The sequence below is a fragment of the Plectrocnemia conspersa genome, unplaced genomic scaffold (assembly GCF_051122295.1).
Source record: "Plectrocnemia conspersa isolate PC_06_02 unplaced genomic scaffold, ASM5112229v1 ptg000006l, whole genome shotgun sequence".
NCBI lineage: Eukaryota > Metazoa > Arthropoda > Insecta > Trichoptera > Polycentropodidae > Plectrocnemia > Plectrocnemia conspersa.
In genome coordinates, this window is record NW_028277170.1 from 1,585,850 (window position 1) to 1,608,538 (window position 22,689).

The window sequence follows — 22,689 nt, forward strand, 5'->3', positions numbered from 1 at the left end:
TTTTAATATGTAATTGTTTAAATTTATTACGGAATTCAACACGCTACTTAGATTTTTGAGATGCGAGGGCTTGTTGCGTATCACGCCTTTTCTTACTCGCATCTGTATTGCTGACGTTTCGACCTCCAATGTTGGGGTAATTTTGCCCTTATCTCAGCCGCTGCAGACTTTTCAGCTGCGTTTGCAGCGGCCGAGATAAGATCCAGACTACGCCTGAGAGGATGACGACGACGTCAGCAATAGAAATGCAAGAAAGAAAAGACGCAATACGCAAGCTCTCACATCTCGCAAAGTTAAATAGCGTGTTGAATTCCGTTTATATAATAATATTCTCATGCCCAATCATAACCAAATATTGTTTATGATTTTCAGTGATACCTTGAATTTAATGTTTATGATTACCAGTGATGTTTTTTTCATCAAAATCTTAAAGTATAAATTATAGGAAGTATGTTACCGGTCACTATTACTTCGGCGATGGCGTCAGCTTTTCCTATTTCGTTCATCGCAGTGCACACATATTTACCGGCGTCCTCTACCTTGATACCTTCAAATGTCAGGGTTCCTTGGTTCTCTGTCACGTGTCTGAAATCACAATAGGTCATACTCTTCACTGAATATATTTTCTATGTGTGAATAAAATTTGTAATTAGATTGGTATATAAGGCTCATATCAATCATTAAATATGTGCTATGAAGTTCGTTACCATCCATACTGTAGTCAATGTTACAAATTCCCAATACTCTACAAAAAAATAAGACTTACGGTGGGAAGTCTCCTACGCTTGGTCTCCAATACACATCCAGTGGTTCATCACCGGTCGCCACGCATCTCAAATATGCCAAATCGCCTGGGCTAACAACTTGTTTTGGCGGTTGGAGAGTGATACGGGGCGGTCGGAGGATTTCAACAAACAGTTCTGTTCTGGACACAACTACGTTTTGATCATTGTGCACTAAGCACTCATAGTATCCGCTATCGCTTTTGGTGACCTGAAATAAATGTAATAAAATTAAAGTCTTCTAAATTCACACTTTTACCATCTACGTACATTTCTTAGAGTAAGTTTGTTGTCGATTTGTCGACTGTTGCTCGGCAAAGGTCTGAAGTCCTTACGGCTCCACGTGATTCTGCTCTGGCTGTTGTACACAATGCAACTGCGAAATCAAGAAAATCATCAATTAGGAAAGTTCAATTTCAAATCAATAAAGATGAAATTGTATTTGGATGATATCAATTGACTAAGTTAGATCAGACTAGATGACAGAGATGTAAGCTTCCCAAAAATGTAATAAACATTGAATGGGAGCAAAAATAAAATATTACAATAGAGAGAAACGTCAGACAGGGATCTCTTCTACTCTTTTTCAATTATACTCTGAAACCATATTTAAAGGAGCAACCCAGGGACAAAAAGGAATTAAAGTCAGCAATGAGACAATTAATAACATTCGTTATGGTGCTGACTTGGCAATATATAATAAGACTTTCAGAGAGCTTTAAATGTTCCTTGCGGTTGCCATTTTCTCAATATAGTTATCTGCGATTCAGCTATGTCCTGTAAAGAATCAGTATCTTTTTTGGAACCATAAATACAGTGGGATGCCAAATTAATAGGGACAGTAGCAATATTTTGTGGTTTTAATGATTACATTGCCTCTATTTTTAAATAACTTGGTTTTGGTGGGCATTTCTTCGTTATTTTTGCTGCTTGTATCACCACTGACAGTTTTAGGATTTTAGGATAAAGATTTTTATATTGTTGGTAACTTTTAAAAAAAGTTACCAACAATATAAAAATCTTTATTTTATTTACTTCATTCATCTGCTATGGTTAGATTTAAAAGCTATTATAAACAGTCAGAGGTAGGAGAGGGTTAAACATCTAACTACGAATGAATGTATGTGAGTGTGCAGTGATGCCAACTAAACCAGTATAATAATAAAGGATGCTAAAACCCTATATTACCTACTTTATTTTCAGCCTCAACAGATAAAACATTTTGATTTTGATTTATAGAATTAAAAAAAATATACTTTTTGAGCAAATATGATAAATTGTAGTGGTTTATTTCAATAGAAAACATTATAATTTTAGCAGTGTTGCAACACTGGGAGAGCACATCAGTTGAAACTAATGTCATCGTGGGTTGCCGGCCCTGATAAATGACAGCCGGAGAAATGTTAAGGACTAGGAGGTATGAAATAGAAATTTCTAGAATTATGAATACATCCAAGTCCTATAAGTTATGAAATAGTGACAATGTTGTAGGAAAAGAAATCCACTGTATAATATTTTTTATAACACAACGTTGATACAGCAAAAATAAACACTAAAATAAGAAGTAGCTACATTGCTTGCATAAAAAGTAATATAAATAGTTAACAGATAACCCCTTGGAAAGGGCAACTGTGCAAATCATATGAACTGTATTACATATTCTAAAAATTTACTGACAGACAGTTGGATAAATGGAATCTAATACACGCTCTAGTTATTACAAATAGTATTTTGAATTATATTTATGATCGCAATAAATAATATTAAAAATATTATATGAACGAAGATTTGTATGGTTTAATATTTTTTTAAATATAGAGTTAAATCCATTGATAGAAAAAAGAGCAGTCCACCAATCAATGAGAAACTCCAAATTGTCGAGTCTGTCCAAAGCAATTTAGAGGCTCTATATGTATGAGGTTATAATTAGAGGAATACGAAAGGAACATAAATTAAGATTATTCTATTACCTTATATCCACATCTTCGCCCTCGTTGGCAATTACTTCATCACTGCTCGAATTATCATCACCGTCGATGATGTCCAAGGTCACGCTCTTCACAACAGTGGCCTCTTCGTTAGAAACGATGCATTCGTATACGCCGCTGTGGATATTGTCGACTCTGTCCAGTTCAAACACGGACATCCCAAACTCTTCTTTGGTTACTTGCTGCTCAGTCGGAGAACTCTTTTTCCAGTAGACCATTGGAGTCGGTAATCCCGATCCGCGGCACTTGAGAATTACTCTCGAACCTTGCGTGGTCTCAATAGTGCCATCGGGATCAGTTTCCACCTCGGGGTAGCTGTGAACCTTGATCGAGATGTTGGCAGAAGTATATCCAGCAAGATTCGACGCTGAGCAAACGTAAACGCCTTCTTCATTTAGGTCGATGTTATTTATGCTGAAATTACAATGAAAAAATCATAGACATCTTAACACTATCAAACTATTAAATAGTAGGTCTTGTATAAATAATGAGGGTAAATCAAATGAAAAGTGCGATTTAAATTCAAAACGTCTTGTAAATTGTCAATAGTGTTACATATAGTTTGAAAAATAGTTTAAACTGGTCGTCAGAATTACAAAATGCACCATAGTGGAGCAGTGCTCTGTCGTTCGGTTTTTAGGTAACAATAAATGAAGCACATTGAAAGTCATCGAAGAATAAAAGTTCAGTATTGTGATTCATGTCTGTTCTTCTAGCAAGTATACTAATGGATAGAAAGTTTTTAAACCGAGGAAACCACGAGAGTGAGAAAGGAATGGCGTTATACCGAAAAAACCGTTTCTTAAAAAGTTTATGCTGACTCTTTTTCGAGCCAAATAAGATGTAATTTTGTTAACAGTGTTATCAGAACAATATATACAGATCTCTTCAAGAATTATCTTTGACCCTGCAATCGATTCAAAACGATGTAGGCGTCTAAGTATCAATGTTTTGTAAGGAAGTTCAGCAGACACTGTACGAGTGATTCAGCACTGTCGTTAGTTTTTTTCTTTGGTATAAAGGCATCCATGCGCTTCAGTATAAGCATTTTTAAATTGTTCATTTGACTCACCCTCATACATATTGTAAACACCAAGTAGGTGAGATAGTACCTCTCTTTATACTTCGGACGAGGGAGGTAAAAAGTGAATTCGAATAAAAGAACACAATAATTTAATAATAATAGTAACCTTAAAATGCCGTTTTGCAAAAGACGGGTGTTCGGACTCAAATTACGGTTCGATAACCTATTCCATGTGATGTCTGGTTCTGGTATACCAGTTGCTCGGCATTGAATTTGTACGTTCGCTCCTTTGATGACTTTCATATTGTTATTCGGATAAATGTCAATGACGGGAGATTCTCTACCTAAAATTTTTATTATAGGGTTAATACATGAAATATTACTACGACAGTGTTTGATTTTTGTATTTCATATGAGGGGAGATCAAAACTAATCAGGATACTAACGTTCCACAGAGACAGCTGTTGATTTTTGGGCAACTGTATTATCGCCGACTATTCCTAGGCAAATGTATCTGCCTCTATCTGCATAATTTGCATTTGATATGTAGAGTTTGTTTCCGCGTTGGCTCGTGCCTGGTTCGAATTCGGCGTTGAGCTGTACAAAAAGAAAATTGTATTACAAAAACAGTTGAACAAGTAAGTTATTGCGGAAATACAAAACTTACTTTGACCCATTTCACAACAGGCAGTGGATTGCCGTTCGGATTGCAGCTTATGGTTAAGGTTTCGCCTTCGAAGATGGTTGTATTCTCAAATTCAACAATCACATCTCCGGGGATGGTATTCACGGGCTCCCTGTTCACTATGATCTGTATTGTGATAGGTTCAATATAATCCTGGTACGAAGAGCACACATAGTTTCCACTGTCTTCGGGACGAGCATTGTTAATTCTCAGTTGTCCATAGTTGGATTGAATGTTAGACGGAAGTGGTCCATTTTCACTGCAAGAATGTTGATGTTAGTTTTAATATTACTTTATTCTTTTATGCATTGCTATTAAAATCGACTAAAGATTTATTTTTGTTTTTTTAAATATAATTTTTTTTACCGAGTCCAATAGATAAGATCCTGTCTTATTGCCGGTTCCGAGTAACAGTTGATTGTAAAGTCTTCGCCCTCTCTGAGCAACGGGTCGGTGACGTTTGTTGTCAAAACTGAGGGTTCTGGTCTATTCTGCCTGTTGACTATAATTGTGACTGATTTCTGAGATTCTCCAGCGTCATTGGCGGCCACACATCTAAAAAGAGACAGGTTAAATATAAGCATTTTATGCAAGATCTTATTACATGCACACCTTAAACAAAAACTTTCCGCTGGTTAGATGAAACAGAATGCATATCTCAAAATTTCAAGTCTAAGGGTGTATGACAATTTAACTATAGTGAGTACATTACGCAGAAATGGCGGTGTCAGAGGTAAAGAAATCTCCAACCTTTACTATTCTGACGACAAAAAGTTAATAGTCAAAATCTAATAAATAATGACCAAGTCTAGAATTAAATAAGTGTGTCAAATTTGTCTAATAAATGTGGATCTGTTTGATTATAAAATATAGTAACATATCTATCGAAGACATAAGTGTATCAAATATTTGTCTAGTTTTATCATTTATGGAATGGAAACATAAGCGTTAATAAAAGGGAGAGACGAAGATATGTTTGATAAGATTGCTCCGATTATTGTGTGACATTTATATGAGATTAAAATTGAAAAGAATATTGAAAGCGATATTATTTTACCTGTAAATTCCTGCGTCGCTCATTCGTGCGGAGCTGATCATATAAACACCGCGGTCGAACAAATGCTGTCTGTTTAGAGGTTGGCGATTGCCTCGGTGCCAGCTAAGGTTGGGTTTGGGATACCCAGTGGCTTTACACTCCACTTCGATAGGTTCTCCTTCGTAGACCCTGATGGTTTCGTGCGATAATGTGACCTCAGGAGGAACTGCATTGGCTGAAATATTTTAGTTTCAAAGTAAGTTAATACGTAATTAAAAATGTATCGTTATGGATAATATATTTATATTAAGTTAAGTATTAGATTTACCTGGAGCGTATAAAACGCTATCGGGAAAGTCTGCATAAAACATTTTTAGAATACAATGAGATTAAATTCAGTTTAAATTTAGTCAATATTTGTGCAATTGTTATAAAGATGTAATGGTTTACTTAAGTGTAATAGTTTATTTTCAACTAAGTTTAGGTGTAGTTAAAATTATTCACTCACTTGGGACGGTCAATGTGGCTCTGTTGGTGCCAATGGAAATACCATCGGAGGCCCTGCATATGTAGGATCCAGAATCAGATTCGGTCAGGTCGTTTATGATGAGCAGTCCTCGACTGACATCCTCGATGCTTCTTCCAAAAGGTAATACCCCACCCTCCTTGCTCCAGCTGATGCGTATCGGTCTGTTGGAGTAATGGCTGCTGGCACGACAAACGAATTGGACTGTGCCACCTATTTCTTTGATTTGAAGAGCCGGTTGAGATATGGTTACTTGAATGGTAGGTGCAGGCACTGGTTCATTTATTGGTGGAATTTCTGTAGCAGTATTGGCTTCTAAAATAATAATAATATTCATGAGTCGTTGATATTTGTTGAGTCAAACCAAGTAATTCAATATCGAATTACTTTTTTTCGCATTTTGATAATTGTTGTTGATCTTGACTTTTTTTTATATATATATGTATATGTTACGCCGAATTTGTGAAATTGCCTATTACAGTAAATCGGCAAAAATGCTTAATTCGTGAAAAATGAAATGTTGTTGCCTAAAATACGAATTAGGGAGAAATGTATAGTTAATCTTTACTTTCAACATGACAGTTGATAATACATACAACAAAATGCTTAAAAATCAGATTAGTGAATTATTGAGTATAGTATGGGTACTTAAATGCGTCTTGATTATTTTACTCTATATCGCATACCTTCAATAGCGATTACCTCAAAAAAATGGCATCATAATAAGTAATTGTTTGGTTTATTTTTATATAATTAAATGGCGGAGCAATTAGTTCCGAAAAACGCCACCGAAGCGCTACATAATAAGTATGTCTAATACACGTATTCGGCAGACTTCTGCCTAATTCGCATACTAGGCAATGGCGTTGCATTTTTCATGAATTGGGCAATTTTTTGCCGATTTCGTGTAATAGTCACAAATTCGGCGTAACATATATATAAAAAAAGTCAGATGAAAACACTATTTTTGTTTTATGTTTTTTTTACAAAATTATATTTTGAATTATGAATATAGAATTGTAGAAAATATAGCATTTGTATTGAATTTTAATGAAAAGGTGCAGAATCTAACATATTTTACTGTACAGGTATTCCTCATTTAACGCCCGAGTTATGTTCCTACAACTAGGTCGTTAAGAGAATTGGATAAGCGAAAAGCTCGTTTTTTATTTAATATGAATAGGGATGAATAACCCTTTAATAACCCCTGAACTTATGTTGTACTTCTTCCATTCAGATCAGCTGATTACCGAATCAACCGAAATTATTAGATGAATTTGATGTTTACGCTTTGTTTTATTCTTAAAGAGATAGCTACAGAAAATTTGACCAGTTCAGTGCATATCCGCGCTGAAGAGCTGGTCATTAAACAGATAGGTTGTTAAGTGAGGAGTATCTGTATTACGGATTTTAACAAATCTAGCGAGTTATACCTTCAATATTATAATAAAATATTTTTAAATACCTGAGCCACAATTGGTTCCGATATATTGCTGTGTGCAGACGCAGACAACCTCATCATAATGTCCCAAGTGGCATGATTCTTCACGTCCGTTGCACGGGCATTTGACGCACTTGTTGTATTTGTTAAGATAGTATCCAGCCGAACATGACTCGCAACTGGTGCCGGTATATCCAACAGGACATCTGCATTCCTGTAAATAAAACATTTACGTGAGTTTTTTGAATTGGATGCTTTATGTTGCCACATACTGTAAATAAATTAAATAAATAAGAATCTCACTTCAATGTTTTCGGCTTGTCGTGAGCCTCCTTCGATCGGAATTGCCGAGTCCATCGTGATGTCAGCTAAATAAGTGATTGAGACTGTACGTGACAGGGTAGCTCTAATCAAAATTTCTTTAATATTAGCTAACACTGAGAGCATATCGTGACGAGACACAGGACGGGGCGCGTCGTCAATTTCATACAGATTCCATTCGGTCTCCACTAGTGGCACTGTATAGTTCTAAAATAAATGTAAGCGTATATTGTGTTTGAATGGTTAACGATACAAGTATGGGTGAAAGGTTATAAATTACCACTTGTCTGTCTGCTGTAATCGTCACAGGGTTTACCCAAGTTAGAATTTTATCTTGACCGATGAGCATAACGTCAACATCATCGTAAGGTTCGTCATTAACGTCCAGGCTTTCGTATTTTTGGGTGATCTCGATGTTTCCTCCGTAGGACGTAATTCTGTTTCCTGTAAAATTATAATAATATATTTATCATTATATACATATATTTATATTGCAATTATAACATGATAAATCACTATAAACCATTAAGGTAATTAAAAAACTTAAACAAGTCATAAAATAAAATTATAATCATTATGTTGGATATTTATATTTATCAAATTAATTTACCGGTTAACGCTCTCGGCAAGGACCAATAGATCCTTCCCCTTGGCGGACTATTTCCGAAATGATAGCCGATCTGATTACGATACACTTCTAGGCGGAAGTTGGAATCGGCGAACTCCCTGACGTTGTTACTCCTGTCGAGGTCGACCAGCGTAAAGCCATGCGATTCGTCAAAGATCACGACTGGGATCTGATGAACCCAGTAATGTCCGGCCTAAACATACAAACGACTTATAGAACTGTTTTTCAAGCTGAACAATTTGATCGAAGGATGTATAACCTCTGTGCAGACATCAGTGACGTCAGAGCAATAGCAAGACATGCAACCTTGAGGGTTGTTGGCTGACAGTTTGAAGGTGCCAGTCAGGCAGTGGCTGCACTCATTACCGAAAACGTTTGACTTGCAAATACAGGATTGTTCACGCTCGCCGCATCTGTCTTCTAAAGTTCCATCTGGGTTGCAACTAAAAATGAAACAAAATATTAATTTCAGAAATAGTATATACCATAAACTGTGTCTATATTGTGTATCTCTAAAACTAAAGATATTTTTTATTAAAAATCACAACTTTCATATTATGATGATCTAGTCGACATAACACTAAGTTTAATTTGTATTCGTATTACAAAATATCATTCTATGTCATTCAATCTAGGCTAAAACCATGTAACTATCTGGGCTACCTCAAAACTGACATATAGTACATGTATAGCGATACCGCTCAAAGGGCTTAGGACATAAATATGTAATATTTTTTAGCACTATATATCGTTTAAACTTGTGTGCAAAAAATGGGGGAGGGGGGTAGTTTATATAATAAAAATATACACACTAGCAAGAGTTAACTCCGAAGTTCGGCTGACATGCGTCAGGAGTCATGAGCTCGGCGTCACCTTTATATGAATCTTTGCACTGGTCGCAGAAGCTTCCTTGAGTATTGTGTTGACAATTCTGTAATAATAATACGCGTTAGAAATAAACAATGTTATAATATAAGAAGATATAATAAGCCATACTAACTCTACATTCTCCGGTTTCGGGATGACAATCGTTTGAATGTCCATTACAGCTGCATTCGACGCATTCTCCTAAGTACAACCCACCTTGGCCTCTGTAATTAAAAGAAAATATTTTAATACATTTGGGCAGTCGAGCGAACGGGCGGGGCAATATCGGGCGCCAAAATCGTGATTGCAAATTTTAACTTTAAATATTAATTAAACAAATGCTACAAATTCGAAAATATAAACGGAGAAATACATTGAAGGCAATAATTATTAATTATATGTTAAGGGCATAATATAATTTTATGATAAGGGCTCCTCAAATGATATTGACAGTAAAGATGGCGGCATTTTACTTAAAACTATTTTTTTAATTGCCAAATAGATAAATACGCGACCATGTCACTGCTGTAAAACACAGATAAAACAATTTACTTTACGAATAACATAAAAATTAAGTAATAACTCTACTTGCAAGTAAATGAAATTCATAAGGCAAAGTACTTTTACATTACTTAAATCATAAGATACGTTAGTATTGAGTTATGTTTAAAATTTATATTACATGGGTCAGAATATTATTGGTTAGCTTAAATATTAGATTGTCAACATTTATATTAATTGCTCGGAATTTTTATTAAATGGTTAGAATTTAAATTGGACTGGTCAGGATTTTTTTTTCAGTTGGTAATAGTGTTATCGTATAGTGTTGTTATTGCTGTAACACTCAATATTGGTACAATTGGTACATTATCATTATCAAGGTTTTTGGGGCCAACTTGTTTAGTTGGAATCGCAACATTGTCAGATGTTAACACAACAAGCCAAGTGTGCTCTTCGCAGCCGCTCTGTTGTTATTCCTGCTTCGTTCGTCGCTCTGAATTGCGTTACCTTTGCGTTCTACACATAATTAAATAGATTCGCTGAGTTTTTAATGGGGTGTTCAATGTTCTGAGCAAAGTTTGCTCGCACCTAATCTGACCAATAGTTTGGGTGCGAACGAGATATTTTTAAAGATATTTCTAAAATAAATAATTTATGGTCCATTTATTTTTATAAATGTTATAATGTTATTTTAATTTACATGATTGTCCTACATTTTAATTCTGGCATACTATATTTTTATTCTAACCATTTGATATTTATTCTGATCCTGAATAATATAATTATGACCATTCGTAATTTTATTTCTGATCGGCATATATTTTTATTCTGACTGTATGCTATTTTAATTTTAATCATTTAATATTTATTTTGCCCCTAATATAATATAATTATTATCAGGGTGTTAATAAAATTCTGGCCGAGATTTAATTTTTATTCTGACACAAAGTTGGCTTAAATTCTGACCGTTTAATTTATTGCCTTACAGAAAATGGCAATTCTTCAATCGAGGAACGGCTCATTGATTTTATCGGATCAAAACAGCACACTGGACAGGGACCAGCATAAGAAATTTTGGATTTGATATTCAATATTTCAGAGCTCAGTTTAATGACAATGGTGAAAATGAAGGCGTCACTCTGGTAACACTGACTTGACTGCGGCGAGGGCAACATTCAACCACAATGTGATATGTATGATCGGCCTCGTCCCCCGAAAACGCTACTTCAGTGGATGGATCCTTCAGTAAGCTCAAACTAGTCAAACACTATTTAAGATTTCCAATGTCTCAGGATAGAATTTGTGTATAATTTTGATTGAAAATAGAGAAACTGGAATTAGCTTCTTTTGTTCAATAATGGATATCAAACGTTTTAGTAGTTTTTCGAATACATTTGACATAATTGGTCGCAAATATTAAATTAAATTGGAATGGCTGTAAGAGTGATGGCGAAACCATCGAAGATACGATTGGAGTATCATCACTACACGCTGTTACTTTGAAGATTGAAAATCTAAAGATGATGCTGTGATTCTTTTAATACAATGCTAAAGAGAGATCAAAATAGTACTAACCTGGTATATCCCGGGGCGCAATACTCGCACGATGTACCCAAGTATCCTAGTGGGCATTGACAGTTTTCGACATGGTAACCTCGCTCTCCAACTCCATTCTTCTCAGCGACTTCCAAAGTGACGTTAGCCAAAGACACTTGATGAGTGCCATCCGTGTATGTGGCCTTTATGAGAATATCCTTGACGTCGGCAAGAGCCATCAGCAAGGACTCTCGGCTCACTTGTTGGCGGTCAGTTCTGGTACACGAAATATAGACACAGTTAGATTAATGTTTTAAGTATTCAGAATAATTAAATATAAACTAACTTTTCCCAGTTCTGTTCCAAAATTTGGACGGAGTTAGTTAAATATCCATTTGCATCTGGCGTAGCGTCGCTATAGTACACAAGAGTAATATCTTTCCTCTGAAAAGTTATAGAAATTATTAGCATTAAATTAATAAATAAATACAGTACAATTAACTAATAGTGTTTGACCAATCTTGATATCAGAATTACAAGTAACTAACATTGTAATTTCTGAAGAGTAACACAAATGTACGCAGTATCGTTGATGTTTTCGTTTTGTACTTAGATAATAGCGTAATTAAGGTTCAGTCTAATAACCATTTTGCTATTAATAAAGATCGGCCAAAACTGCATAGTGAAATTTAGTTTTTTTAATTATTTATACAGTATCTAATGTGTTTTGAAGTTCCTAGACCGTAGTGTAGTACCAGTTTATCAATTTTTAGTATATGTTTGTATTGGCAAAAATCATTTTTTTTAATGTTTATTTTTTGTGTATATATGATTCTTGGACTGATTGAGTTTAGGTATTGTAGATTTACAATGTATAATAAATAAATATACTCACGCTGACAATTTGTAGATCAGGTGCTGAATTTCTAGTTTGTCCATCTGGATACGTCTGATGACGAATGGTATATTTGAGGAAACCTCCATAAGCAGTCACCTTGTCGCCATTGAATCTAAACACATTACAACAGTTAGTTTTTGGATGCTTATTATTTGCACTTCAGAAAAAATATTTAGATATTAGATATGAGCTATGTTATATATTTATACATATATTGAAATTTACTTGATTAATGAGTGTTTATAGCAAATATAGAGTGATAAATATGTTGATAAACAATACAACAAAAAAGTTCTTTGAAGAAGGTCTAAAAAGCATTGAAAAATATATTTTTAATTTTGAATAAAAATGGGTAATTGTAAATATTCCTTGTATATGTCTCCTACATTTTGTTAAAAGACTAATAGTTTATTTACCTGTCAGGCAAAGACCAATAGTAAACGTTTGGTTTGGTTCTGTCGAAACCTGTGTAGGTCAATTCTCGTCGCTTAGTGTCGACTAATAAATCTTCAAATAACTGTGCATTGCTATCATCACTGGAATCGGCCCACGACGTTAAGCGGTAATTTTCGGCGCTGGATCTAGATGCGAATTTGCCTTCGACTAGATTCTTTCTCCACGTTGAGCTGGTGCAGGTTTCAGACACTCCGGAGCAGAAGCATCTCGAGCAGCCGAAACTATTTATATAAATCTCAGTTTAAAAACAATTCAAAGCCAGAAACAATCATAAAAATTTCAACTCACATGTTGTCACTTGAAAGATGGAATGATTTTGGTGCGCATTCTGAGCATTTTGGGCCGACTGCATGATTTTTACATTTGCAAAAACCATTTCTTTCTGATTGTGTTCCTCTTGGATCACATTCAGAAACTGGTGGTGGACTGTAACGGCAACTGCCTCCGATCACCATCGGATTTCCGATATAGTCTACGTCGCACTCTTGGCAGCGTCTACCTGTATATCTAAAATTAAAAATAAATTATAAGATTTTTACAATTCAAAATAACTGAGATCTGATTTTTTCGTTTTATTAAAAAATAAATAATGTTATTGGTACATACCCTGGAGGACAGTTGCATGTGATCTGTCCGTCGGAAGCTAGATGGCATGTGCTTGAGAATTGGTTGTCTGGATTGGTGTGTGGGCATGGACATTGTTTGCATGGTATTCCAGCGTTCGGATTTCCATAAAAACCTGATTCACATGGTGGTTCCGCTTGCTTACACTGACCGAGCCATCTTCCAGATGAAATGCGAATGAATCCAGGACTACATTTCTATAATGAATATTTTATTATGTTTATTAATGGCTAAATCACATTGCGTCTACTAGCTGTGAATACTCGGATGAGAATATAAAACACTATACGATAGTTAAAAGATCAGATAATTTTGCCTATCGAAGAGTTTTTGTAAATATCTATTGTATTATATTTACAAAATTTACTTTGAGCAATACATGTTCTAGGTATACACGTCGACGCAATTCTAGAGATTTGTCAAATCCCAGAATATGGTAAAAATTATAAGAATATCGCAATAATAGCAAAATCTCTTGAAATTCTAGTATCGTAAGGGAGTCTGTTAATATATTTTTATCCTTTAAATTAAATGCTATCTTACTTGACAAGATAATCCCGAATATCCTCTTGGACACGAACACTCTTCGACAAACGCAGCCAATCCTTGACCAGTGTTATCGGCTTTAGCTGAATCCATTTTGAAGTCAATGATTATTACTCCATTGCCGCCACTTTCAGCCCTCAGTAATAAGCTTTCAACGTTTGCAAGCCTGAAAATATTTTAAAATTTTGTTTTTAATTCATACAATAATTTACATAACAGTTTTACATATTTCCACTTACACCATCATTATTTCTCCTCTAGTCGCCGTTGACATGCCAGAAGGTGTCACCTTTTGCCATTTTCCTTCAAAAATCCTGACGGATATTTCATTATTTTGTCCGTGAACTATACGCTGAGGCAATCTGTGCACCAAAACGATGTCGGTTCCCTAAAATAATACATACTCGTCATAAAATATAACATTCAACACAATATTTTTAATATCTTCAATAGTATACCTTCAATATTATATCCGGAAGAGGAGCATAATTATATGGAACTGTATGGACATTAAAAGGCTTCAGAATATATTTGATGTGTCCACCGTATGAGGTTAGTTGATTGCCCAAGAACTGTTCTGGCAGTACTAGATATGGTGAAATATTACGAGGAGACCACGAGCCGATTCTAGATATCTAAAAGTAAAACATTTTAATTAATTATTACGCATACTTTTTAAATTTGTAGTTTATGAATAGAAGCTTACTATAGCTCCGTTGTTTTGCTCTCTCAAATCAAACATGTCGGTGACAGGCTCATCGGTGATAATTATTGAATTGTCTCTTTGCATGACGCCGGTGAGTTGTGTGGGATGGAAGGATAACGGCAGCTGGTACGTGAATAGATCAGCACTTCTGCATTTAGTTGTCGCACCGAAACAGAAGCAAGCGATGCATTCTTGAGGTCGACGAGCTTCACTATAAAATAATAATAAAAAAAATTTTACTTACATAGAAAATTTAATAAAAAAACCAGTATAACATTATAATTTAGGTCTTTCAGCATGATTGCTAAATTTTTATTTTTGCTGATATTTTATTATGCCTATCAACTATTTTTTCTAATTAAATACTAATTGGAATACGAATATGTGTGGGGGAGGGGGGGCGATTTAACATATTTTTTTTATTTATTCGGGCTAACTAGCCACATGAACGTTAAATGGTAACGATTGGGATAACATAAGTATTATTACGGTCATGGCGGTCCACCGTGATGCACATAGGAACACGCAATACTAAGTAAGGCGACCAGATTTTAAACATAACAAAGAGCACTAAAAATAAAAAAAAATATTGGAAATTTTTGTTCAAGGATAAATTGCTACAGAAGCTAAAAAAATAATTTTTATTCGAAGAGGATAAAGGATAGATTTCTGCGAGAGCTAAAAAACAAAGGTCATTTCAGAAATTTAAAATTTATGTTTAAAGGTTTCGCCGAAATTTATTTGAGAAGAAAAAAAGAGGAAAATTTGATATGGACGCTCGAAAAAATCATTTCAGAAATTTTTGTCCAAGGACAAAGAAGGGCAAAAGGAGGACGGTCCTACGGACGAGGAAGTTCGCCTTTTATTTTTTTCCACTATTTAGCACGAAAATGAAAATGATGTCATAATTAGCGTTTCACTTTATCATAATATCATAAAATAATACTTCCAATAAATAAATTAAAATTTGCTATTTTAAACATTTTCCGGTCTTCCTGAAACCTTCTAGTACAGAATTTCTAATACGTACACATTGAAGAATCCAGAGGGGCATACGTTTGCCATTGTCGTGTTGACTAACAAGATTGTATCAGGTGTAGCAAACGAAGAACCACGAGAGTTCAGCGCCTCGCAGGAATAAGCGCCTTCATCTTCTTTCTGTAATTAGACATGATTTATACATTAACATGAATAATAAAATTGAAAATATTTGTGCATAAGCACTTACCTGAATGTCGGGACAAGTTAGAGTTCCAACTCCATTTATGCTGGTTGAAGTGCATTTTTCTGGTATGTGTCTCCAGTTAAGTCTCCAAATGACGAAAGGTATGGGGACTCCGATAGCTACACATCTGATGATCATTATTTCTCCTTGCGGCAGTTTGACCATTGGAGGTGGTGGTTTCGATATGTAAATATCAGCTAACAATGCAAATAAATAAGCAATTCATTAATTAGCATTAATCAATCATTTCCAAATAAAATAAAAGCTAGAGTAATGCTAAATTTGTTGGTTTGAACTGAAAGTAAAAGCAATAACGTGGAGGTAATTGGGTCGGGAAATGGCCCACGGTTACTATAATGTAATGGTTTATATATTTTGTCTCTTTATATATAAATATACGTACAAGTCAGCCTACTAATTTAATGTGCATATAATTCCATTGTTTTTTTATAATATTGTAAATAGGCGAATATGTTGTATATAATATTAATTATTTGATTTTAAATATATAATTTTTATCATTTTTTTTAAAAAACAAAAAGATTAAGAAATATATAATTACTGCAATTCCATTCGTCAGATCGGTCGATGCAGTCAGCTTGGTAGTCACAATGCATGCCCTTCGGAATGCACTGAATACCATCGTTACATAGATGCTCGGACGATTTACAGTGCGAGTTGGATCCAGGGTCGGAGCAACTTTCTTCGTCCGATCCATCCTTGCAGTCATCTTCGCCGTCACAAACCCAAGACATTAGGATACAGCGTCTGTTACTGCACTCAAATTCGTTTGGTTCGCATTTAGCGAGTGTTTCTAAAAAAATTAATGTTTGAATATAAATATTAATTTTTGTTGTTATAAATAAAATAAAATAATACTCACTGCATCCAGATTCATCAGAGCGGTCTCTGCAGTCGAGATTTCCATCGCAAACCTTTTCCTTTGCTATACAGTCACCATTAGAGCATGTAGCTTCATTATACTTGCACACATTAACAGGTCTGTATTCTTCATGTTTGTCTGAGATAAAAATTATAAACCTAATTATTACTGAGACTTCTAATTTATTATGTAAAAAAACAATACTTACAAGGTTCAACAGTCAAATATACTTTCAATTGATTTCCTGGATAATTAGCACCAATTCCTACTGCACGGCATATATAAGATCCCGAGTCAGACACCTGAAATATTTAGATAAGATTAGTAAAAAAAATGTGAGTTTCAAAGAAACTTATTTAAGTATACTTTTCAAATATAAATGACTTAAAAAATATGTTGTACTCACTTGTACATTTGGCATTACAAGTCTGCCTCTAACATCAGTTGAATTTACAGGTAGTCTTCCTCCTTCTCTAGACCATTCTACCGGAGATCTCACATAGCTTTCATCTCTGCATTGGAATACAACTTCACCACCTACATTTACATAGTTCAATATTAAATCTTTGAAGTATTTGATTCATAAATACATGCATATAAAAATACATTGTTAATTATCATTTTTTTTATAAAATTATTTACAAACGACTTACCTTTGTAGAATGGACCTGGTTACACCACGTCATCGATAGATAGAAATTGATATAGAAGAAACGTTAATTATTAGTAAAGATACAATAACTACTGTTAACACATAAAACTAAGGTTGTTATTAATAGGTTTACTTTATATGTGTATATATTTACATATAATGCTAGGGTAAATCAATAAAGTAAGCAATTTATGTATTATTATGCAAGAAAAATGTAACACATTTGTTACTTTTGGGTTTTGTTATCATTATTGATATTTAGAGAAGCAAAATATCATAGAATATCGTGGACAATAATTTATATGTTAACTTTATTGACTGTTAATTTGTATATTTTACTTTTTTATCTTTTTTTAATACAAAATATGCTAGTGAAAGCTACGAGTAAAATAAGTAGGCAGTACTGAGTTGATACACAAATTGTCTTTGCTTTAGATTTACTCACACATGTTTACATAAAAAAATATTATATACATATAATTAGTTATTATAATAAAAAATAATATAATAAAATTGTTATTAACTACAGTATTATTAACAAAACACAATGATTTATCAGACGAAATAAAAATACTCACTCTCTTTTATGACTTGTTGGTTCGGATATGTTTTCAGGTTTAATGATGGCAGTCCCGGTGATTCTGTGTTAAATAGAATATGATTTATAAAGTTTTTTAAGTCATGGAAATCGGTACACATTTTAAAATAACTTACGTGTTACTGGAATTTGAGGTTGGCAAGATGGCGGTTCGTCGGAACCATCCCTGCAATCTCTGATGTTATTACAGATGAGTGAATTAGGAATGCATTCTCCAGAATCCACGCAACTCCATTCATTAGGCCGACAGACTGAAAGATATTGTTCAGAAAATTATATTACAAATTGCAAGTTATAAGATCCAGATATCATCTTGATATATTTATTAAGTTCCTGAATAAGTCACATTTAAATAGTTGTACTCAAGACCAAAATTTGTATTGGAAATGATATCGTCATTTTACCATATTTTAGGATGTTAAGAGATCTAATATTAAAGTGACGTAACTTTTGCAGCAACCTAATATAAACATTAATATATTATGTTTTTGTAGACCTACATGGTCTAGAAGTGGGGGTTAAGAAACATTTAGGGTCAAACGGTCTGTTAGTACAGTCGTCAACTGAAATGAAAGTTTAATTTTAGTTTAAAGTGTTCGAATAAAGTAACGATTAAGTAAAAATTTATAATAATAATAATAAAATATAATAAAATCACACCAATTAGTATAGCATTTTACACAATTACATACTTCTGAAAAAATGGTATACTAAATATACATACTATGCTATTAAAAATGAAAACAATGATCTACTGTCTTAACTGTTTATAATTATGGATTATAACTACATTTTTATGTATATGTGTGTTTTGAAAAACGTTGTTTTGTGTATTACTGTAATCGTTGATTGAATCCTGTAAATTGTAACAAATGTACCTAAACAACACCAGCAACATAACTACTAAACGATTCATTCAAAACTATTTCTTCTTCGCTCGTTGGGATTGGGTTATAAAATCTATGAGGTTTTAACAAAATGCATATAATAATAAAATGTTTATAAATATATATTACAGTATTTTTAATTAATATTAAAAAGACGAATCAAAAACGTTAGGTAGCAAGTCAAACGATGCTAAGAACGCTAGACATTTTAATATATAGGATAAATAAAATTGTAATCACATTGTACTTTACTCCTAAATATTTTTTTACCGATACTCACGCAGGGGTCTTAATTCAGAAACAATCATAGATGTCATAAAAATGCATTGTGATGTGTATATATGATGTTTTCGCAAACTAGTAATTAATAATGTTTAAACTGTATGGTAAAGAAATACATTAAAAAGTTACTATTAGTGTTGTAGATCTTGATAACATTTCAGAATCACAAAGAAATAGGATTTTGATTATTACACAGTGAAGATATCCATTAAAGATTTTTCATACTATGAAAGCGAATTCATCCTTTATAACTATTTGTAAATTTTTTGCTAGGGTTATTGTCCACGATGCATTTTTTATGATGACATTTGCGACGATTAGACATCGTAGAGGTAAACCAGTTGTAATTACAAAGTGGCATCATGCGATTTAACATATTTATGAAAGACATATTATATGTATTTGTAATGAGTTATTGTTAAGTCATATAGAGACGTTATGAAAAAATGTAAGTATTATATGTATATGTAAAATTACACGCTGTTTTGAAATCTGTCATAATTTTTTTTCTATATGTTCTCATTTTTAATTAAAAGTTTCAATAAAACATCTAATCAACAATATCTAAGAACAAGTAATTTTTTACGTCTTAATCATGCAGCGAATTAAGCGTGTAATTGTTGATATACATCGAAATATTTTATCATTACTTATTATAACTTGTTTTCCGATGTCCAATGTCTGTTCAAAATAATAAAAAATAAAAAAAAACCCTGCGTTAAATCCAAATTACTTAATAAACATGCTCGAGTCTGATATAATAAAAAAAATAGTAAAACTTTTTTGCATATGTAACAATAAAAATATCATGCTAATTTTGCATTATAAGTTCACGTAGTACGCTGAAAAGAATATAATGTGCTACTTTTCACATTGGTTATTAGTATTAAAAAGATCAAATATGCTTTTCTAGAGAAAATAAATTTTACTTATTTAAGCTCTTTCCAAATATTCTGTAACGTTTCTTTTGAAACTTTAAATAATTATTTTTTCAAGGTCCTCTTAAAACTATTTTTTAATATTTCCTTTGAATTTCATCTTCTCTTCCAATTCAAAATCAGCGAATTTTTTGTTGGATAACTTTTATATATTTATGTTGTATGTTTCTTAAATTGTTTTTCCCATCCGTTCATCTAAAATCTCTATAGTAATATAACATGATCTCTAATTCGTATAGTGATGATTCATCTTCAGTATCATACTAATGTGTAGTATACACGTTTATTAAAGTGCAAATTATTATTATGTACAAATTTTGTGCAATAATATATATACAATGATGGATCGTTATGTGTCATAGATTCGTATCTAGGTTGACTCGAGTTTATATCCCGGTGGTTCGAAGGTAACAGCTAGACTGGACCAAAAATCTGATATTTAAAGAGGAAAGGCTGATTGCCTGGCAAAGTTTTTTTGCATAAATAAGTAACGATTTGGGATAAGATATTGGTTATAAATTTAATCGGGTGTCGGATGGCTTAAGTGCATTTTTTCATACAAAATCCTCCATTAATCAAAAGCACATGCTAGAATATTTTTCATCTGTTGACTTATGATGGTCGCTACAATTTCAAATATTAAATTGTTTTGTTTAAATTTAAATTCAATATTAAAATTATATTAATAATAACCAATGTGTTAAGTGGAATATCACTGTTATACTTTTCAGTTTTTGTTTGCTACTGTACTTCCTGTCGATGCAAAGCAAAAGTGGCACTCGTTTTTGTTTCTATTTTTAAAATTCAAACAGTCATCTTTTGAAAGTGGCAATATGAATAAGATCCGTGCAAAAAAGTTTTACTGCAATCGCGTTTCATCGCCAACTCGGTTTCATTTGTATGGGGGTGGGGGTCAGGGTCTATGTTAGCATGCATTTGTTCCGGTACCAGAGTTAAAACAATTTTGTTCGTCTGAAAAGTCGCGGCAATCGTATACATTGTCGCAACGCCTGACGTGCGGCACACAGTCGCCGTTGTCGCAGCCGAATTCCGAATCCCGGCACCGGTTCAAGGGCTGGACTGGCGACCCTAGCGACAGATAACATGGCGAAAGCCTCACCTGGATTATGGCCGACGAAGTGTGACTTGATCGCACGACGGGATTTGGGAATCAGGGTATTTTTTTAGTCGTACGCCTTAACATCACATCATACCAGCTCGAGGGCACCGTGCGTTTATACAATCTTATGCGTGAATACCGAAGTCGACAAGTTCATGTTATTAAACTGGCACAACAAAATGTTCAGATTTCTTAATTTTAATGACTCGTACCTACTTTTTAAGATGCCCTTTTTGAATTTTCACTTAATTAAAATATCTTATATTTGAATAAACATTTTTTACACACATTCTTAATTCAATGTTTCATTGCAATATATTTTTTTGTTGCCAAAAAAGAAGATAAACCCTAATGTGCTACTTAAGTTGTTCAATGCAATTTATGGTAAAGGTGTTGTAGACAGTTTTTGGTTTCTGCGAATGCTTGAGAAGTAAAGGTCTTTTAAATATACATATTTTAACACAATGTTATTGCGATATAGACAACGTTATTCGCTTGTGTTTCATTGACTTTAAGAATGCGTTTAATCAAGAAGCAGGGGTCAGTAAACTAAGGCCCGCGGGCCAAATCCATACAGCTGCCTGTTTTAATTTAAACCACGAGCTAGGAATAGATGTTAATTTTTCACTTTTCAAAATTTCAAAGTATGTGCTATAACAGCTCACCGTCAAGTTTAAGATATGCGAGATATGATTGTAAATGGTGCTTATATTGCTTTGCATTCCACTGTGACGTTACGCAGTTATAATTCGACATCGTTTTTAGTGACGTCTTTTATTCTCATTTTATTCCCCGTCTTGTCGTTATCAAAGCAAGAAAAAAAGAGACTAGTGGACTTTGAATGTCATTCTTTTAAAGCAGAGTAGAGTGTAAATTATGTTGTTATCGAATTAGATAGTCTGTACTAAAATAATACAATATACGTCGTCATTACCAGAATGAGTACTCGACACGATATTCACAATTTGCAGTGAAGCTACGATCAGAAAGCTGAAAAGTTTTAACACGGAATTTTTATCACAACGTATATTTTCCACAAACTAAAGCTAAAATAGTTTCACGAGTAGCTAATTTATTAACTAATAAAATTAAGTCAATTACCAATGGTGAATTAATAAAGAGTAACATCAATAGCCAATTTAATAGCTACATAAATTAATTTAAAACTTTTTCACTCTCAACATCCTTGATAAATCCAGATTTTACCAAAAGCACGTAATGCCAAATACATAAAATAATTAGGTAAAAATGATAATGGTAAGTAACTATTTTAAAGGCTTATGCAAACACTTATTTACTGGTTTGTACTATATTGAATTGAAAATGAAAATATGGTGTACATTTAGGAGCCACTGGCCTTACAGATATTGCCAAGTTGCTGCTGTATACTAATAATAAAAAGCAAGAGTTTGAATAAGTGACGTATTGTAGAATGATATTGACATACTGAGCATCACTTAATAAAGAAAACAGTTAATAAAAGAGGATCACGCCAACTTTTTAGAGCTTTGTCAATTCGATGTGTACAGCGAAACATAG

General features: G+C 33.5%; 1 protein-coding gene across 4 annotated transcripts in view; it reads right to left on the reverse strand.

Moving 5' to 3' along the window:
• Positions 1 to 22,689, reverse strand: part of trol (terribly reduced optic lobes) — a 239,422-nt gene that overhangs the window by 12,029 nt on the left and 204,704 nt on the right. For 2 of the 4 annotated variants that reach the window (XM_088188446.1, XM_088188445.1), the window contains 35 exons: positions 18,040 to 18,174; positions 17,904 to 17,966; positions 17,080 to 17,210; positions 16,882 to 16,975; positions 16,674 to 16,811; positions 16,353 to 16,604; positions 15,794 to 15,987; positions 15,596 to 15,723; positions 14,566 to 14,776; positions 14,318 to 14,494; positions 14,099 to 14,247; positions 13,857 to 14,025; positions 13,296 to 13,510; positions 12,978 to 13,196; positions 12,650 to 12,910; positions 12,231 to 12,345; positions 11,682 to 11,779; positions 11,375 to 11,611; positions 9,432 to 9,522; positions 9,244 to 9,362; positions 8,691 to 8,874; positions 8,414 to 8,624; positions 8,084 to 8,247; positions 7,786 to 8,010; positions 7,507 to 7,696; positions 6,024 to 6,356; positions 5,537 to 5,750; positions 4,846 to 5,034; positions 4,462 to 4,738; positions 4,241 to 4,391; positions 3,961 to 4,138; positions 2,753 to 3,184; positions 1,053 to 1,158; positions 767 to 993; positions 458 to 585 (listed from right to left, as the gene is read on the reverse strand). In XM_088188446.1, the coding sequence (XP_088044572.1) occupies positions 458 to 585; positions 767 to 993; positions 1,053 to 1,158; positions 2,753 to 3,184; positions 3,961 to 4,138; positions 4,241 to 4,391; positions 4,462 to 4,738; positions 4,846 to 5,034; positions 5,537 to 5,750; positions 6,024 to 6,356; positions 7,507 to 7,696; positions 7,786 to 8,010; positions 8,084 to 8,247; positions 8,414 to 8,624; positions 8,691 to 8,874; positions 9,244 to 9,362; positions 9,432 to 9,522; positions 11,375 to 11,611; positions 11,682 to 11,779; positions 12,231 to 12,345; positions 12,650 to 12,910; positions 12,978 to 13,196; positions 13,296 to 13,510; positions 13,857 to 14,025; positions 14,099 to 14,247; positions 14,318 to 14,494; positions 14,566 to 14,776; positions 15,596 to 15,723; positions 15,794 to 15,987; positions 16,353 to 16,604; positions 16,674 to 16,811; positions 16,882 to 16,975; positions 17,080 to 17,210; positions 17,904 to 17,966; positions 18,040 to 18,174 (6,405 nt within the window). Of the gene's footprint in view, positions 1 to 457; positions 586 to 766; positions 994 to 1,052; positions 1,159 to 2,752; positions 3,185 to 3,960; positions 4,139 to 4,240; positions 4,392 to 4,461; positions 4,739 to 4,845; positions 5,035 to 5,536; positions 5,751 to 6,023; positions 6,357 to 7,506; positions 7,697 to 7,785; positions 8,011 to 8,083; positions 8,248 to 8,413; positions 8,625 to 8,690; positions 8,875 to 9,243; positions 9,363 to 9,431; positions 9,523 to 11,374; positions 11,612 to 11,681; positions 11,780 to 12,230; positions 12,346 to 12,649; positions 12,911 to 12,977; positions 13,197 to 13,295; positions 13,511 to 13,856; positions 14,026 to 14,098; positions 14,248 to 14,317; positions 14,495 to 14,565; positions 14,777 to 15,595; positions 15,724 to 15,793; positions 15,988 to 16,352; positions 16,605 to 16,673; positions 16,976 to 17,079; positions 17,211 to 17,326; positions 17,342 to 17,903; positions 17,967 to 18,039; positions 18,175 to 22,689 lie in introns of all 4 variants that reach the window. The other 2 variants (XM_088188444.1, XM_088188447.1) reach the window with 2 other exon arrangements.